At 38.6% G+C, this 20,027-nt stretch overlaps 1 protein-coding gene across 1 annotated transcript in view; it reads left to right on the forward strand.

Annotated features, from left to right (window-relative positions):
- KIAA1731 (KIAA1731 ortholog) overlaps positions 1-20,027 on the forward strand; it is a 39,237-nt gene that overhangs the window by 6,837 nt on the left and 12,373 nt on the right. The window contains exons 6-17 of the mRNA XM_009082381.1: positions 799-939; positions 2,018-2,201; positions 3,987-4,178; positions 5,075-5,290; positions 6,570-6,685; positions 7,807-8,013; positions 9,079-9,176; positions 9,290-10,346; positions 11,295-11,466; positions 11,595-11,747; positions 13,213-13,434; positions 19,446-19,552. Of these exons, the coding sequence (XP_009080629.1) occupies positions 799-939; positions 2,018-2,201; positions 3,987-4,178; positions 5,075-5,290; positions 6,570-6,685; positions 7,807-8,013; positions 9,079-9,176; positions 9,290-10,346; positions 11,295-11,466; positions 11,595-11,747; positions 13,213-13,434; positions 19,446-19,552 (2,865 nt within the window). The remainder of the gene's footprint in view (positions 1-798; positions 940-2,017; positions 2,202-3,986; positions 4,179-5,074; positions 5,291-6,569; positions 6,686-7,806; positions 8,014-9,078; positions 9,177-9,289; positions 10,347-11,294; positions 11,467-11,594; positions 11,748-13,212; positions 13,435-19,445; positions 19,553-20,027) is intronic.

Genomic DNA, 20,027 nt, shown 5'->3' on the forward strand with positions numbered 1-20,027 from the left:
GACGTTACCTTGTATTTGTGTTCATATGTTCATGCAGTCAACAGTTTCAGCTTGCCAAAATGATAGACGTCTAATTTGGGCAAAATCAACAGTCAGATTTTTTAAAAAATAGGAAAGCTTGCTCAAATTTACAGTACGTTCAGACAAAGGCCAAAGTCAGATCAGACAAAAGGGAGGACCTGGAAGAGTGAGAGATGGAGCAAGAGCTTAGCTTTTAGAGGTGATTTTTGAATTAAGGTAATGCTGTTGAACAGTGAACCAAATAACTGTTTTATTAGTGATGCAAGGCCACATTCTAAGTTCCTGTTCTGTCTTGACCTGTTTTGGACTAGAAAAGCTCTCTCAAAGAATTTTTTGTTATATTTTTGTCACTGCATTCATGAATTTTTCATTCTAAACCTTTAGGCTTTTTTAACATTTGAAGGACTAGGTCTAAACAACAAGAGGAGATAGTGTAGATTGCTCAGCTTTGTCATGGTAAATTCCAAAATGTTAAACTTCTTAGCCTTGCTTATGTGGAATGATTTTTTTCTTATGTATTTTTTAAATTTTATGTTAGTTAGTTTTTTCCTCTTTAAAAATTGCAGATTGTTCCTGGTTTCCCAAACGAGAATGAAAATGCTTCTGGATGGGTTTTCTCCCCTCCTTGTTTAAAACAAAACCATGAGGATAGAAATAGTCAGTCTGTAATATCGACTGTATTTCTCATTTTACCATGTAATTATTCATTTATTTGTTGTTATATATGCTTTAAACTATCAAAGAACTTCGTGGACTAAACTGTTGATTGACTGCCAGCCAGATGCTTGGTTAGCTGCTGAAGAAGAAGAGGAACGTTTGAAGGAACTACACAGGGAGGCAGAGAGGGAGAGAAGAGAGCAGCTTGAAAAGGCACATCTTAGAGGGTGTCATGCCTTGAAGAAGGTCCATTTGGCCAAGGTAGGCAAAGTAGTTATGTCTGCTTTTAATGTCAAAATGACCACTGTTAAGTAAGTTGTAGGTGTTGCAAGGAATGACATTTACAGGAGGAAAATTGATGGACTAAATAAAGCTTTTTAAGAATGTCTTAAAAAAGATCAAACTCTTCTTTGCTTATTTTGGCATCTGGAAGGAGGGAGAATGAAAACATCCTCATAAGTTTTGTTATCTGAATGTTTGACCAGCCATTAACCAATAGGTAATAATCAAGCTAAACTTTTTAATTAGGTGATGAGTTCTACTTCTCCATATCAGCTTTAGCTGGAGTTGGTGGTTCTGTAATTCAGGCAGGAAAATAAATTTATTATTAAGAAAGTAACAAGTTTTTTGTTTCTTATTTTTTGAAAACTTCTCAAAAGTTTTTACTTTGACTGAAGTTCTGTTAGAAATGCTGAAAACTGAGCTACTGAGAAAGTTCTTTGTATCAAGAGCTAAACTCAAAAATTTGTTTTATTGTCTGATACCTTCACAAGTGTTTGTGGTGGCTAGAATTAGCAAAAGTTTCCTGTCTATCAGTTGAGATGCGATTGGCCCTGAATGAGTAACTGAACTAAAATAGGGAACTGTGAACTACTGCTGATGCTCCTGAACTTAACAGAAAAAACAACCCACCCAAACTTCAAATACAGGTTTTTTTCTTGGTAGCTTTCACATATATAAAATTACAGTGTGCCAAAGAGCCTTTAATTCACATCTTATAAAGTAGCAATTACTGAAGTATATACTAAGAGAAGTAACTTGGCAAAAGAAGTACTCACCTTATAAAATGAGGATGTAATTTTGTTGAGGAAAGTTGACCTACAGGTCTGATCCTTTATTTAACATTAGAACTCCTAGGTAGTATTGATATCCTGTGTCTAAAGGTCAGATACAGCCTTTTCCTGAGGAAGCATTGTCTCCCTAAAATGAGAGTGACTTCAAACATTAAGGATTAAGCAAACATCGTGGTAAACAAATGGATGTGTTTTGTCAGTCCTGACATGTGGCTGTCTGAATGTGAGCACTAAGGGTTTATGCTATCCCTTCTTTATGCTTGAAGGAAAGGGAAAGGCTACTGGAAGAGCTTGAGCGGCTGCAGAACGTGGACCGGCTGCGCAGAAGACAGGCTGTCTCTCAGGTGCCACCTCAGCTTTTAGTACCAGCATGTAAACGCATGGAGATCAAAGAAGAGTGGCAGAGAGAATTGGAGTTCGCATTTGAAGAAATGTACAGTGAAGACAGGAGTAAGTAATTTGTTGACAGTTGCTGAATCTGGTAGATTGAGTAGAGGAGAGGCTGCTGCAGCTGCGTGTTCCCAGATCCAGCCGAGAGCTCTGTGTGTATTCACAGTAGGCACATGCATGTGAAGCTGCTTTCAGTACCCATATACACAGCTGGCCATGCAGGCCAGCACAGAAAGCACAGCGCTCACTTTCTACACAAACAGCACAAATGGCCTTTTTCTGTTGCACAATCAGGATGAAGGCTGATTTACTGGGATATATGTCTGTATGTGTGGTATGGCTCCCTCCTGCAGTAGGTCTTAGACACTTGGTCTATCCAGTAGTTGTCCCCTGCATCCCAGGTCTCTATTGCTGTATTATGGATCCTCCAGTAATGGTCTTAGACACCCAGTCTGCTCAGTAATTCATTCTGGACTCTGCAGCCTTCCTGTTACCTCTCATATTCAAGTATACACGCAAATACACATGTGCTCAAATATGTGCTATGGATCACTCAGTGAGTTGCTTCAGACACTCACTTTACCTAGCAGCTGGCCCTTGATCCATAGTCTCCCTAGTTGCTGTCTCCTGGGCATATGAACCCCCAAGGTCTGCCTCTCCAGTCCACTTGTTGCTACACACACCCAGTTGGGTGTGTGAACATATGCAGACATGCACATGCTATGAATCCCTGTGGGAACTGACCTTAAATGCTTGGTCTACCCAGTAGCTGACTCTGGATCCTCTTCTTGTCTCTGAGATGCACACGCATGTGTTGGCAGGTTTCTTAGTTAACCCTGAGATCCCATGGTCTCCCCTGTAGCTGGCTTGAATGCTTGGATCTCCTGATCCCTGCCAACTCGTGGATTCCCTTGCCTCTTGAATATCCAGTCTGGTCTTAGAGCTGTGTGATACCTAGCTCCTAAGATACCCTCTTACTAGGCAGCCACTTGCTGGCTAGTCTGGCTTATGATTTTGGTAGCCTCTGCATGCTGATACAGCCATGTAACATGCACTCATTATGGTCTCTGCCGTTGGCAGTGCTCTGAACACAGGTGTGCCTGTGACTTTTGGTCCTTGCTCCACTTGTTGGCCCTTATGTATACATGCATACAAAATACATGGTTCCTCACTGAGGAAAACAACTAGAAGTGGAATTTAGTGAGAAGACAGGACAAACAGTCACAGTGTATGGTCAGACAAGTGTACTGACTTGTCTCTTTTTTGTCTCCTTAATCTTTTATTTTGCCTCACGTTTGTTCTTCCCTAGACTAGCTTGATTTTTTCCTTTCCCTGTTTTTGGTTCCTCCTCTAATATCCACCTTCCCATGTGTCCCACACCCCTTGTAGGAAGTAACCCCCTCAGTTGGTAAGGTGATTTTGGGGGAACTCCTGTTGAGTAGTCTCCTGGGATTTCACACCTGGACCATGTGATCGCTCCTGTGGCAGCTTTGTGAGCAGCCAGGTCAGGGTGTGTCTTTTGTCTGTTGAAGTTATTTGGATTCTGTAATTGTTCCTGTGAGCTGCTGTTTGTGTAAAGATGAGCCTTTCATCACAACTTTTATCTTGGAAGACACAGCATGTTGTAGTGGAAAACGCTGTAGAGTTTGTGAATGAATAGATGGCTAATGATCTAAACAGTTTTGAATCTTCTATTTTGGGGAAAAATAGATGGAGTAAATCTGTTGTGAAACAAACTATTGATATTTGGAAGTTCTTAGGGATTGGTATGTGAGTATAGTCCTGCAATGTTGTTTGCTTTGTATTTGAGTTGGTCATTTTATGTGGTTGTGTTCTTTTAATTAGACATGAAAGGAGACCAGATTTTGAAGTTTGAGCCACAACCTTTACCAGCCCCTTCTGACAGAGCTCAGGATAATGATCTTGATATCTCTTTGGAGCAAGAATCGGCATGTGGCACTCAACCAGACTCTGCTTGTGATACTCAACAAGAATCGGAACATGTGGTAGCAGAGGTGATCCCCAGGGAATCAGAAAGTAAAACTCCTACACTTTATATTTAACTTAAACTTTTTCATTTTATATTAGAAGAGATTTAGTTTAATATATCAGATTAATTTTAGTACTAAAATTTCTTAATATATGAAATATGAGTATCAGGTGGTTTATGATGTTTATCATAGATGATAATACCCTAATGATTATGAATTTTAAAATGAAATTGTGACTTCTTTTTCTGATATGATTCAGATCATTAATATACTGAGCATAATTTTTAGCTGTTGTATGAACTATACCATCAGTAACCATAATTATTCCTATGTAATGAATATAAATTATGGAATAATGCTGGTATGTGAATTTTAATGTTTTTCAATTTGTGTTTTGAAATATTTCAAGGTTAAAGCTTGACTTTATATGAAAGTCTACTGACTGTATGTCCTTTATGTTCAGGTTTGTGAGTCTGTTGCTACATATTGTGAGTAGGCTGCAACAGATGCATGTGTGTGTACTGTTTGCTTGTGGCATGTGCAGGATAATGTGTTGTGAACAAGAAGTGTGTTAAGTGAACTTTGCTTGGCCAGGTGTTTCTGCTGCATCCCTTTGTTGGCAAAGTCTGGTTTTTGGTCTGTGGTGTGTTGTGTTGCTGGTGCTAATACAAAGAAGGCAGGAATGTGAAGGCAGGTGGGGGGATAGTGCTGCTTAGTTCTGCAACAGTCCAGCTGTGAAACACTGCAGCTAGCTTAGCCCTCCCATTGTAGCATGCAGACACAAAGTACTGCTTCTCTCTTGCAGGTAAGAGAAAATACTGTTAGGCTTTTAAAAAGATACTTGACTTCCTTGTCTAATTATGTAAGCAAGTAAAAAAAAAGGTTATGTTTTTTTATCATGTGAAAATATTCATTACTCTTAACAGTGTATATTCTTTATAGATCATGAAGAAGCAAAAACTCGCCAACCTCAGTCAAAACTTGCCTTAAAGAGATTGCTGAACAGGATTAGAAGCCAGAAAGAGGAGTGGACATCAAAAAGTGAGAAAGAGAGTCAAAGTGAATTTGAAACTGTTGAGTCAGGCACAATTGCTAGTGAAGAGAGACCATTACGTGATTTAGATGAGCAACAGAAAAATACAGTATGTGAAGCCAAAGGTATGTAATACGTGTTTGTGTCAAAATTTGTTGTGTAGGAGCAAAAGGACTTGTAAGGAGGGACTGTGACAAAGCTGTTTAACGGATTTTCAGCATTAGTATTTTGTCATGTTGACCGAAAGTACATTTTTCCTATCTGCGCCCACAATCCACCGTGGATTTGTTGTAAACCACAGACAGGAGAATGTTTTGCTCTTATATGTCTAAGTTATCCATTAAGAGCATTGTGGAGAAAAGATATCCAGAATACTGTTCTGTCTTTTAAGTCTTGCCCAAATTGTTGTCATACTTGCTGTTGCCATACTTTAATAGGTGTTTGCCACCAGGAATAAAATTCTCAGTGGAAAATTAGGCAGTGAAGTTCTGTTGAAAACTGAATTTGAGTTGAACCTGCAAAAGCCAGATTCTTTAGAGACTCATGGCTAGAAATGCACAAGACAAGCACGAGCTGATGTGTGGGTATTTTTTCTGCTTCTAGGCACCATTCTGTAAAGCCTTTTTGTAGATTTGTAGTTTATAGCAATTAGATGTCCCAGTTTGTTTGGGAGCCAAATAATTTTGGGGTTACTTCCCTTTTCTGTTCTTTGTGCTCTTCTGGTTCAGCTAGTGCTGAAGTTGGTGATCTTGTATGCTAAGTGGGATTTCTGAAGTGTTCAAGTGACCGAGTAGTGACATTTTTTTCTTTTTGGTGTTTTCTTTGCTTTTATAGGGTGCTGGGGTTTTTTTGAAACAAGAGAAACTGATTTAGTTGAATTGTGTACATGGATGTACCAGCGTAATGCCTAAGGACTGGAGAGTGCAGCATGAGTGAAAACATGCCTCTGGGGAAAATGTGCTGTTATTTGGAGCTAGTGGCTAATAGTACTCAGTGAATAATTGCTTTTTGTGCTATAGCCAAATGTCCATTTGCCTAGAGAGTAGTGCCAGTTTTAAACCTTCTTTGTTCTGAGAGGTTAATGTGTGACTTTTGATTCTTCAGGGTGGTCTTGTTGTTGGGCTTCCACGTAATCTGGTAGAAGCAATCTTCAGTCCCATTGTAGCTGGGCCGTTAGTGTGTATTCAGGAAAAAGGCATGTGATAAAGGGCCATAAAGGCTTAAATAACTTAAAAAAAGTGATGCTCCAGCTTATGGAGACAGGCAGAGTAGTAGAATGGAGATCTTTTCCAAAGCAGCTTATGCATTTTGTTTAGAGATACTGGGAAACTGTAAAGCAAGGTGTAAAGAAGATCCAAGGCTCTGTATGACTCTAGTTACAGGTAAATTACATGTATCTTTCAGACTCTGTGAAAATGATGGAAAATACAGTTGCAGCTGAAAATCCGGGTCTGATCCATCCTCAAGAAGAAGCAGCAGCTAAAATTGGACTGGAAGAGGAGAATCAGAAGTGGGTAAGTGTGTCTGTACTGAGTCCTATCTCAGTTATGGTATAAAAAAAATATTTACAGAAAACTTTAAAATGCTTCAGGTTATACAGCAGCTATAGGTGCTTTTAGCACTTAAACTTTACTGTAACAGTATCTATACTTTTTAAAAATGACAAAGCTGTAATTTGGAGTAGAGTGGAAAACCCCATTTTTTTCAAATCTAACAAGTGCTATGGGCAAGGGCTGTAACCCTGTGGCTAAATGAGAATCCCAATTGTACATTAATACCTTTGCTTTGTAAAGGGATGATATAATCAACAGTATAGAACTGAAAATTTTACTAACCCTGTGAAATAACGGAGGAAAGTCTATGGGTTTGACTTTAGGATGACAGAAAAAGCAGACAAACCTTGAGTAATTTTTTAAAATTGACTAGGAAACAAATGCAGTTTTTTGTGGCCATGGGAATGCTACATTTATTATATTTAGAAAATAATAACTTGGTGTTATTCATTCAGCCCATTAAAAGCTATTTGTCCACTTAATATTTGCCAGTACTTTGAAATTTTTATTTGCTTCCTTTCTAAAAGCATCTGTGCTGTTGCTGTGCTGGAGCTAAGCGAATTGTAGATGATAGGTACATAGAGAATAAAAATAAGCAAACTACTTCAGAGATTTATGGAGTGCTCTCAAAGTGGGTATACATTAGCTATTTCTTAAGTTTTGCAAGGCTTGAATTAGCATTTAAATGTGTTGAACTCTTGACGAAAAGCTCTATAAAATGCAAAGTAGATTTCTGAAGTCAGTGTAAGAAAAGGAGTTCTTTTGCGGTCTCTGAAAAATGATAATGTACCTTGAATGGTTAGATTCTGATTCTTATCTCTTCTAATAATTTGAGAACAGATAATAGTGCAATAATAAATAGATTCAGGGACTGTTAGAAATAATGAGCCAGTAAACCAAAATTATTCCTGTAAACTTTGGAACTACTTTTAAAGGCCTCTTGCAATTTGGAAATGCCTGTCACAAGCAACAGGATTTCTGCTGTAATTTGGAACCAAGTTTTGGGTGCCGTGGTGTATGTGAGGAGTCTGATATTTGTCATTCAGTTCTAGAAATTCACCCTCATTTTTCCTCTCTAATAGAATGAGAAAGTAGAGCAACAGAAACAGGAGCAGTTGGCCTTGCTTAAACAAATTGAGGAAGAGAAAGCACGTTTGGAGGCTGATTTTCTAAAGATCCAAATGCAAACCTGTTTGGAGAAGGCTAAGAAAAATAAAGAAGAGGAAGAACAAGGTCAGCTGGTACAAAGCCACAGTCCTCCTTCTACAGATCAGCAGAACCAAATGGAGCATCAGGTGAAGAACTGTAGAAAATTGTGTGTAGGTTTTTAATTATTGCTATAATAAAAATCAAGAACACCATTTGCCATTTTAAAATTATATCAGTCAAGGTGCTTTTTATTTCTTAGGCTGTGAGTCAGAAATTCGTACATATAAAAGCTTCCTTTTGTAATGTAGAAGCTTGTATTTCATATGATTTCACTGTACCTGAGGGAATGGCATGAATCTCTGTCAGGGGAGGTTTAGGTTAGATATTAGAAGAAAGTTCTTCACCCAGAGCATGGCTGGGCGCTGGAACAGGCTTTCCAGGGAGGTGTTCACAGCACTAAGCCCCACAGAGTTCAAGAAGCATTTGGACAATGCTCTCAGACACATGGTGTGATTCTTGGGCCTGTCCTGTGCAGGGCCAGGAGTTAGACATTGATGATCCTTGTGGGTCCTTTCTAGCTCAGGATATTCTGTGACTCTGAGTATTGTATTGTCTATGCGTAATCCCAGCATGTCTGTTTAAAATACCTGTTAGTAAAATCTGTTCAGAGTTACATAATGATTGTGCATGTAGTGATAACCTTTTTCAAGAAGGATAAAAGAAATGGTAAAAAAAAAGACAAAAATCTACCTCAATGTTTTTGTATGTCTAAATCTCAGAAAGGTACTTAAAGGAGAGGAGTTTATAGAGGAAGTTGAAGGAAAGTAATCTTTTTTATATACGAAATCTTGAATCATTTGCACAACCTGTACTCTTCTGAGACCCTGATTGCCTTGGAAGTGCAGCTCTGCTGGATCATTTGTCCTGGAGTCTGCTGGGTACATTTACCTCTTTAAGCTAAGCTGCTGTAAGCACCATTGACTTTGGTGTATGCTCAGCTTGCCAAGAGACACTGTAGCTGTAGGCCATCTGTTCCAGAAACTCCTTTAGCTTTGTTGCCTCAGTCTGAAATCTCACAGACTTCAAACAGTGGAACAGAGTGGCTTCTGTAAGCTTGCTTAGGAGAAAGAACATACAGGTTAAGGTGGTTGCACAATTATTTTCTGTGAGTTAGTCCTATTTGTGCACTTAAAATATTTTGCTTTGCTCAGACTGGAAATAGCACTGTATCAGAAAGCAGGAGTCCAAGAGAAGTCACCCATTTACAGACGATTCGTAGTTATCAGCAGCACCTTCTACAGCAAAACAGGTAATGCCTTCATGAAATGTAAGCTTGTTTCAAAGTCATTTGAGTTACTTTGATTGAAACAGATGTTTCTTTTTGCGCCATTCTGAAAAGACTGATGTTTTTGTTCTATTCAGGCTGCGCAAACAGACCAGTGAAGAAGCTAGAAAGCACCTACAGGAGTATAAGAATACACTGAAGGAAAGATACTTGTCTACTTCTGCAACACCTCTGAGCTCTGTGGAAACAAAATCAGTTGATTTAAAGCCTGTCTCAGAACCACTCCTACAGAGGCAAGGGGTGCAGCCAACACAATTCCAGGCATCGGAACAAGTTAATGCCCAAGAATGTGCACAGTCACTCCCTGTGTTTTCAGAAACACTGCATATGTTGAAAAAACCATCTTCATGGAAACAGGAAGACCAAATGCATGAAGTTCATCCTGGCAAACATGTGCAGTTTTCAGAAGTATTGAAATTGGCACATGGAGAGTTGCATTTGCCATGTGACTGTCCTTCACAGGAACAAGTGGGAATATTCAAAACCTCCAGTAGTCACATCAGGGAACCATCTCAGTTCCAGTTACCATCAGGGTTAGTCATGAAAGATGCCACTGCAGTAGGAATGAAACACATTAGGTTTGTGTTGCCTGCGGAAGGTTCCTCTGAGTCTTCAGAAACAGTGCACTTTAAAGAGCCGTCTCAGAAGGTATCTAACCATCAAACAGAAGCTGGAGAAGAGCCTCCACTTAGGACAGCCCTCATGCCAGCAACAAAGAGCTCTCAGGTAGTTCAGAGTGCCTCGGCTGATTCCTTGGGGTATCAGCAGGTATCTATAGAGACCACCAGCAAAACAAGCCATGGACAGCCCCTCAGTCATTCCGAACCCACTTTATCACATGAAGAATCTAAAGCCCAGGGTGTTGAGGAATTCTTGATATCAAAACCAGGAGATGCATCTTTGTTAAATTACTCTGGTATACTGAATTTAAGGGACAGAGTGTTGGCCTCATCAGAAAACATCCAAGCTCAGCAAAAGTATTTGAAAGAGTTGCAAGAGCAACTAGATGCACAAAGAGAAGCTCTTCTTTCTAGACAGAAAATACAAGAACAACTGCTTTTACAGAAGCAAGATAAATTGAAGGAACAGATGCAGCGACAGCAAGAGGCTTTGAAAGAATTTCTGAACAAGCAGGTAAGCTTTAAAAATGCTTTGCATGGGGAATCATTAGTAAGTGATCAAACCTTACAAGTGAATGCTGCCAAGCAGCAAAGTATCCCAAGGAGTGTTGATAGTTTCAGGTGATTTGCCATAACGAAAATTTTAATTAGGACCTGTGATTGGTAATCAGTATTTCTCCTCTATAAGTGCCAAGAGAACAGTTTGGTTCAGCCTAACCGAAATACTGGGAGCGTTGTTGCTTGGTCTCTGAACGTAGTGCCTGTGGAAATTCTTATGTGATCTGAAATACGTGCAAGTATAATCTGCTTCATCTCTATAAATGCAACTCTTGTGTGTAAAGCAGCTCTTGTATTGACAATACTTAGCCAGTGCCTGAAAGCGTGTTGTAAGCATCTTGAATAGATTATTTTTGAAGCTTGTCTTTTTGTGCGTACCCACTCGGAAATTGGTTTGGCAGCAGCAGTCTTGACTTGTAATCTGCTTGTTTCTCAGTAACAGGAGAAAAATCAAGTTAGTTTTTGAGCTTCTGAAGAGCCTCCTTTTGCCTTCTCTTGTTTAGTTTTTTTTAAACAGAAGCCATCTTAGAAAAATAACTGTTCTCCATAGTTTTGTCTTTTGCAATGCAGTCGCCAGGCAGCTAAAACTCCTGAATTCAGGAGCTGAAATACTAAAATCAGACTTCTGAGAAGTTGTGCCTATTAAAAATGCTGAGCATTCAGATCTAATCCAACAAAGGCCTTCAAAATTCAATTAATTGTGTATTAGCACATTAGGTTTGTAGAGCTAAGTAAAATACCTATATTTCAAAATTATTTTATGAGCTAAGCAAATCTATCTGGTATCTGGCACGCTTGATCTACTTTCTCCAAAACCTCAATATTGTCCTGCATGAAATACACACTGGTTTGAGAAATGAGTATAAATAAAGTCTTACATACAGTTGCTTCCTCTCCTTTCAAGGTGAGACATGTGCGTCCAAATGAAGAAATGACAGAGGCACAAAAGCCTGACTGGATTAACAGAACTGACTTTTTCAAAGTGTCAGAAAACTACCAGCAAGAGAACAGTGGCAGGAGTAAATTTCACAGAAGTGAAACGATTTCACAGTGCTGTAGTCCAGTTGAGCAGACTGGTAAGGCTGTATGTTATTTTTCATTATCATTTTTATTGCTTTACAGCTGAGATGGAGTTCTCTTCCATCTCCCCAAGTTAATTTGGTGTAGATGTCTCATTGCAACATAACAAAATTTTGTTTTACAGAACACTCTGAGAAAGTTCTCTATAGAGAACAGAAATGGAGGACTTCCAAACCACCTGTGACAAAAGTCAAGTTAGGGTTTGGTTTGCAGCAACATGAACTTAGTGTTATACCGGAGGTAGACACACCAAATTGTTGCAGCATGTCTTTTTCAGGTAATATATAAAAATATAATGGAGGTTATTGTTATGAGAAATTGATTGGAGGAATTTAATCTTTCCTGAAGAATCTGAGCTGACTGACTAGGAAACAATAGCTGATACTGTTGCCTTCTTTAAGGTATAATTTATGTACTAGCAAAGGGAATTGTGGTTCACAAAAGGTTGTCCTGTCAGTGTCTGTTTAGAAAAATGTAATTTAAACAAAATTCACCAGAAAAAGAAAATTCACTTTTATTCTGTGACCTGAGTTCCCTGATGATTTTTCTGTTGGGCAGAGTCTGTGGTAATAGACTGTTGTACATTAATTGTAAAGAGAAGTTGGTGGATGGTGTTTAAAGGTTTAGCTTTTGAGCACACCAAGAAAGTGACTGTGAAATATTTCAAGTAAGTAGTTAGTATCAAGTTTCTACAGAAATTTTTAGACCAGCTTTTTAGTTGTGTTTTATATTTTTAGCTACAAAACACTTTGTAAAACAAATTCTTGGAGCAACTGCAGAATCAATTATAATTTTATCCATATATTTGTTACAGTCTGCATGCAATGCTTGCCATTCTCTATAAGGAATGTTAATTAACAGGTACAGCAAACTGATGTTTTCTAAATGTAAACATTTAATTTCTTTTTTGTAGGGTCTCTTAATGTCTAAAAGTTAATGCATGTTTTACAAAATTTGTAATATTGTGCCAATGTTCTTAAAAGGGCTAAGCAGAACAATCTGTGTAATTATAGGCCTGTCAGACTGGCATTCATCTTGAGCAAAATAATGCAACAGCTGATACGGGACATGCTTTAATTGAACAAAAGTCATTAATGCAGTCAGCATCAGTTTATGCAGAATGATTCTTGTTGGATCAATTTGGTATCTTGATTAGACAGCAGATTTTGTTGGTGGAGGTTTTTGATTGAAGAATATGTTCTCCAAAGCACTTGGCTCAGTAATTTGCACACAGCTGTGTGATCCCATTATGATCCATGGGTGATTTATTCCTATATTAGCAAACCAATGGTCATGGTAGGTAGTCAGAAGTCGAACTTGAGGTTTTTATTGAACTAGGTGGCCAGAAAGGGCTGTTGTGTGTGCTGGGTTGGGAAGAAATCTTTAAACCAGAGCAGAGAAGTTATATTGCTTCTGGATTTGGAAAAAGTGCTAAAAGTTTTGCTGGATTTGATATATGGAAAAAATTGTTTTTTGGGTTTTTTTTCTAATTTTGAAAGGAATGCTTTAGTGGAGTTATTTTTTCAGAAGTCTATGGCCTGTATAATCTTTCATCCCGTGTAGTCCATAGACTGTGATGTGAAGGTGTTTACTGACCTGATATGTCTAACTTTATTAAAATGGAGACTGTGCAAATTCAGCAAGTTATTTCTGTAGAATAGAATGTGTATCTTAATGTTTTTTGTGAAGTGGAAAAAACTGCCTTTCTGCTCCTGAACTGTTTGCAAATGTTTTAAATTCAGATAAAACAGATTCTGGTGGTGGAGAGTCTTCTCCCATTTCAACTGCTGGGGAGTTTGCACATGTGAAATGTTGCAGTCATGCTCTTCATGAAGGCAGATTACCTTGGAGCATAACAAACCACAAGGAACAAACCTCTAATGAAAGTCCAAGGCAAACTAAAGAGTCAGGTAGATTATTACAGGAGGTGCTGATGATGACTGCAGAAACTTCATGTGAATCAGGTGAGGAAATCCTCTTCTTTCAAGGAATTATTTGAATACCATTCAGCATCGCTGATTCTACTGCTGTTTATTTGTAGACTATGACCTGTCTTGTTAAAGAACATGCAGTGCTACTTAAATGCTGATGAATTTTAATTGTGAAAAAGGAGTGTTTCAATGAGCATATGTCTCTGAATGAATGAGGTTTTGTCTTTTTTTGGTGTGTGATCTATTACCATTCTAGTTATCTGTACCTTTTAGGATTGTCTTTAAACGTTTGCAGCTCTACCAGGTGGGAACCTGTTTTGAGCAGACCAGTGGTGTGCCTGATGCAGTACCCAGTGGTTCCTTGTGCTGACACAAAGGAAATAAATGCTTAAAAAGAACTCTGGAGAGTTAACATGCCGACCTTGACCTAGGTGTCCACTGAAAGATCAGGGTATATAAGAAATTACTTTAAAATACTGTGGAGACAAAAAATAGAAGGCTGACTGTTCCCATCAAGCTCAAAAAACAACTTTGGAAGAATCAGCTATTAGTTGGGACAGACATAAAAATAGAATTGTAATGTCTCAAGTTGAAAGGGACACAATAAGGGCCATTGAGCTCAACTCTCTACTCCTTGAAGGATTACTTAAAATTAACCATATGACTCAGAGTATTGTCCAGTTGCTCCTTGAACTCTGATGGGCTTGGTGCTGTAACTACTTTCCCAGGGAGCTTGTTCCAGTGACTGGCTGCCTGCTCAGTAAAGAACCTTTTCCTAATGTCCAATTTCAACTGCCCTGATGCAGCTTTTTTCCATTTCCTCATGTCTGTCGCCCTGCTTAGTGAGAGGTAATGATTTTGTATATGCAGTTTTTGTATTATTGGGAAGTTCTGACTACCAACTCACAATGCATCAGCCTTGACTCTCGGCTCGTGAGTCTAGCTCAGGGCTAGAGTTAAGCCAGACACCTGGACTTTTCTTGTAGCTGCCACAGGTCTCTCCTGACAAGGACAAGTCAATGCATACCCAGTATTGGTACCTGAATTCAAGACAGGTCCGTTCTGCTTTGACCTTTTCTAGTAGCCATTATACACTTTTTACATGTTCCACTGAGTATGTCAAAAGAAAAAAAGTGCAATAATGTAAAGATTACTTTAACTCTGTTCCTGTATTTCTGTCCATGAAGAGCTTTTGTTGGGCATCACACCTTTGAGGATAGGTTGTGTCCATGTGTGACAAAGTTTCCATAAAATAAAAACATAACATCCCATAAGGTAAAACAAGTTGTTTTCATTATCAAGACAACAGTCATTGTTATAAAGTGGTTTGAGAACATTCAAAATAATTTTGTTACAGAGACATTGAAACCTACTAAATGTCCTGTGAGTAGCTTGACTGACTTTGTAAAAGGACAAAATTGACTAGTCTTAGGTAAATAAAGCAAGCTGGTTACTAGGCTTTTGAAGAGATTGGACTAACAAGTGGAAGTCAAGGTTTTTAATTCCTACTGGTTTTTCCCTGTCTATACAAATCTAGCTTGTCTGTCCAGTACTTTCAGTTGCAATACACTTGCTTCTCTTCAGGTTTCCTGCAGGTTGAAATGCAGTTTATTGTTGCTGTAGTTGAGAAATGTTGTGCCTGTCTTGCTGGGAACAGTTTGACAAAGTTTGTAAAACATTGACTAAAGCAATTTGAAGCTTATTACAAGCTGCCAGCGTCTCATGCTCCAGTACAGCTTTCAGTACCCTGCCAAAATGAATGCATTACTGGGGCTGCAGAGGAGTTTTCAGAAACTTGGCTGCCTTTACATGCACACTGTTACAAGTGATACAGCTGTGTAGCACTCATCTCCTGGTTCTGCTAGAAATTTCACTGCTGCCCCTAATCTTTAACTTTTCATTTAGTTTGTATTCAGACATGATTTCCAATTCAGTCAGGGTTTACAGGAATTGAAGTTGCTTTGGATAAATACATGCAAGCTCATTTTCTCCCAGCTGCTTTCCTTGTATCTCAGAATGCTCCTTTTGAAGTATATCTATATTTAAACTTACATTATCACTAAAGAATTTTGTCTTTTAACAGTATTTGAAGAAAAGGCTTGTATTTTTCTGGATAAGCTGTAAAAACATTAGAGCAGCTGTAACCAAATTAATATTAAAATATCTTGGGGTAGTGTCTTTTTACATTAGAGAGTATTATGTATGAACATATGAACAGTGCAATGGTTTGTGTAAGAGGATTAGGACACTTCATGTGAACATCTATATTAAAAGGAAAAAAACCCCAAAGCTTTGTGGTTGTGCATTTAAGAGGATTGTCCTCTTGAGCAGATCAGCTAAAACTGCCAACAGTATCTTTGTAACTCGAAGGCTGTGAGGCTTTCTGTGGTACTTTCAGTAATTAGTGTGGTTTTTCAGCAAGAAAATCTCCACTCCCTGTTAAATGTGGAGTTTCTGAAGGGAATATTTAAGGTATGTTTTAGGTTGTTGCTTATGATAAGTAGCCTTTATTATTTATTTAATTGGCTTTTTTTCACTACTTGATTCTAACCAAATCATGTTTGCAGTTTTCCCATGCTTTCAAGATGTAATTGTTTCTCTAAAGGTGAGAGCAAATGAGTGTTTTGTATGTGTGAACTTTGGCCTTATTATTTGAAGCTTGTGATTACAGACCCACTAGATGTGCACAAATGCTATAAATCACTGCTCACATACTTTTTCATAGTAAACATTAGTGATAAAAAGGTAAAAGTTTTATACAGGTTTTTAAAAAGATAAACATGGTATCCAAGCAGATTTAGTTTCTCAGCAAAAGTGAGTTTCCTTTGATATGAGACTTGTCCTGGGATAACAGGCTTTTGTTTTAAAAACTTCTATAATTAGCTGTATTTCTTTCTTCCAGTTATTACAGGAAGAAAAATAACTTTAACCCTCTGAAATCTAGAGGCAGGCATACCTGAATGTAAAATGAGTCTTATGGGCTACTTGTGGTTAGGGGAGGATGAATCCTTGTGCTCAGTGTTGAGTGCTTGCAAGTACTGGTTGCAGCCAGATAGGACAGGTAAGTGCTCAAGTGGTGTTTGCAGTCAGTGCCACCAGCTGAGGCTGAGACCCAAACTACTCTCTTTTGCCATGCCACTGATATATGACAAGATCAGTTGAGAACTTTTGGAAACTTGATATTCTTTTCTATCCAATTAGGTTAGAATGGGCTAATAGATTTGAAATTGGTCATAAGGAATTGCAGAGTGACCCTACAGATGAGAGAGGCAGTTAGGTGGCACAAACCTAATTTCCTTAGGAAGCCAGCCTGAAAGTAGTGACTAGACACACATGCATCTCACAGTTCTCCTTCACTACATATTGGCGTGCTTGTCTCTCTTTATTCATATTCAGTGGTTCCCTTGAGCATTTCAGATGTGATTATCTTCATGTATTGCTACCCTGTATAGAGATACTGTTCAGAGCATGATTATTTTTCCTGTGATCCAAGCTAACCTAAGATTCCAATTTATTTTTAGCAATCCCAGATATTTGTCTATAATTCATTATTTTGACAGACTGTCTTTTCTATTACCACTTTAGCAAACTAGCATGGAGTACATTTTTCTTTGTTTGTCTACGTGGTTGGACTTGGACTAATCCCTGATTCGGTATTGCTGTCGCTAAGTGGTGTGTTTCTCAGTCATTTGTCTTAAATTGCACCCTAAAATAGTTGCTGCTATTTTACTGCAATTTCTGTTGGGGAAAACCAAACAAAACTCCAGCAGCATTCTGGATATTACAGACTCAATTTTTAAATACACATTCTTTGTCACAGTGTGGTGGCCAGGAGGTTAAAACATGACAGTCCCATGTAGGTGTCAGGATGTTGTGAGGAACAAGAACCTTGCACTATTATTTTAGAGGAAGGAGAGAAGAATGAAAAACCCTCCTGAGCGAGTCACTAAATGTAGGACTTCTAAGGATATTAATTTGCTAATGTAATGGGATGTGAGCATGTTGTATTTTTAATTAAATAATTTGGTTTATAGCATGAAATTGCTGCTTTTCATGCCTTGTATTAGTATCACAAGAACAATGCAGGTTATTACAGCATAATAATGAAACATTTGTAGCGTAGCTCTCCATAGGGTTTATATACAAGAGGTTATTAAATGCTTGAATCTCATCTCATATTTATCCTAAATTACTACCTGTCACACTGATACTCTATAGAAAGTAACATAATTCTTTTCAGAAAAATATCTAATCTTGATGTAAAGTTATCAGGAGATGGAGAATTCTGTAGTAGCTTGTTTTGCATTTATTTTCTTATCGAATTATAAAATAAATAGCCTATTTACAGCTTCTGAATGTCTGACAGACGTTTCTAGCCACTACTTCTTGTTATTACTTTCCTTAAGTTTGGGAATACTTTGTACTGTGTGTTTTTTCAGCTATGGAGGTATTTAAATACCTGCAGAGTACTCAGTCACACCAGTGCCACATTCAGCCAGGGAGCTCATTGCCACTTTGTTCTATTCAAACCTTAAAAATTGCCTTTCCTGTGAACCTGAAGGCCTTTGTCACATACTGGTAGAAGAGGGATCAGAAACCAATGTTCTGTGCTCTTAGAGTTCTCATTTTATCTGTATTAGAACAGTGCTGCAGGAGGTTGAGTTAATTGTTACTCTTTGCAGTGCTACCGCATCTCTTTACCATTCTTCCACTCTTTTATTTGCCAAATCTATTGCCAACGGCTCTGTTCAGTTACCAACCCAAAAGCCATAAATGATCAGGAATGAGCCTCTTAGGAGTTTCTGGAGAATTTGTGAGGGGGAAAAGAAGTAATTTGAAAATTTGTTTAGCTTTGAAGTCAGTCATTTACCATTTGATGTAATAACATAATAAATGAATTAAGAATAGCTTAACTTCTCTTTTTTCTTAAGATGTATTTCTTTTCATGTTTTGTACTTTCTCCTGCAATACTACTGGGTGACGGTGGCTATAGGAAACCTTAGATTTTATTTTTTTTCCCCTCCCTGAAATGAGTTTCAAAATGTTTCATATTTATTGAGGACATAATCGTTATCACATCATATCGATGGTGTTGCCTCACAGAGAAAACAGCCCTCCCCCTTTTATAGTAGGAAATTTGGAACAACTAGACTTTGCCATCTGGTGAGAAGTTAAGTTTCAGCATATACAAGGTGCTAACTAGTGTTAGGATTCACAAAATGTTACAAGATCTGCCTAAGTAGAGAGTCTTACAAGTGCTGGGGATTGGAAATGTCTCTTGTCACTAACAGCCCTTTTAGAATTGGGAGAAAACACACCTACTTCACTTCTGGTTTGTTTCAGTTTCGTATTTAGCTCTTCTTTCTTGAAAATTATTACTGGTAATAAGAATACTTCTTTTAGAGTTGTTTGTGGCAATTAATTTGCAGTCATAGAATTGTCAAACTTTGAAGGTGCTTGTCAGCACTGAATGCAGAAATTGCATTTTTTTGCATGCTGCTATGATGCCTCTTTTGCACAGATAACTGATCTTATTTATGTGTGGGAGCATCATGGCAAAGGTGATTCAGTTCCATGGTAGCATTCATGTTGTAGCTAACCAATCAGTGTTTCTGATTTCTCTGATCTCCTTGGAATGCTTGCTTGTCTCTGTAATCACTGCAATGGTAGATTGTAAAAGATTCCCCCCACTACGATGAAATGGTTGCAGTAAGGCCAGCAAAGCTGTGTTTCGTTCTGCAAAGCCGAAGCTGGAATTTCGAGCTCTTCCCGCCTGCTGTGTGGAGAGCAGTTAGGGTGGTTAGAAATTTTTGAAAGGCTGGTTAAGGGGAACCACTGGTTGCTGATTAAATTGGTGATACAGTCGAGCGAAAAGTATGTCGTAGGTGAGAAGAAAGTGATTACAGATGGACAAAATCTGTTCATCACAGCAAGGCTGGCAGCAGTGGAGTGTTGCTGCCCTCTGGTGTTCCATAAAACATTGCTCATTAGGAACTCGAAAATTGCTTCTTGTTCCTTACTGGTTCTGTTACCTTTGTGTTCAGCCCAGTCCCAGGATTCTCAGGTGACTCAGGATTCACCAGTTCTTGCTGCTGAAGTTGAAGAGGGATTTACAACACATTCTGGACCATCATTCAGACTTCATAATACGGTTGGTCATATCAGAATAATCATATAACTTACTCTTTATTTGGTGCTGTAATCTTTCTTTCTCATATTGTGGGGATAAGACTGGGTGCACTTTTCTAGGTGCAGCAGTATAACAATCCGCAACTAAAGAGAGGCATCCACTGTGATGGATCTGCTGGTGTTGTTCCTGTTCATACAGCACAGGGCACACTGTAGGCTTAGGTTCAGCTTGCTGTCTGCTGAGGCTCCAGAGAAATCACAGGGCTGCTCCCCAGGCAGGCCTCAGTGGGGACTGTTGCATGAGCTTCTTCCTTCCCAGATGCTGGACTTGGCATTTGCTCTTGCTGAGTTCCATGCCATTCCTGTAGGGCCAGACTCACAAGGTAGATACCAGCTCTGCTGTTCAGTGCATTGGATTGTCCTCCTGATTTGGTGTATCTACAGACTTGGTAATAGTGTGGCAACACCTCCTCTGGGTCACTGTGATGGGTGTTAGA

The sequence above is a fragment of the Acanthisitta chloris genome, unplaced genomic scaffold (assembly GCF_000695815.1).
Source record: "Acanthisitta chloris isolate BGI_N310 unplaced genomic scaffold, ASM69581v1 scaffold5719, whole genome shotgun sequence".
Classification (NCBI taxonomy): Eukaryota; Metazoa; Chordata; class Aves; order Passeriformes; family Acanthisittidae; genus Acanthisitta; species Acanthisitta chloris.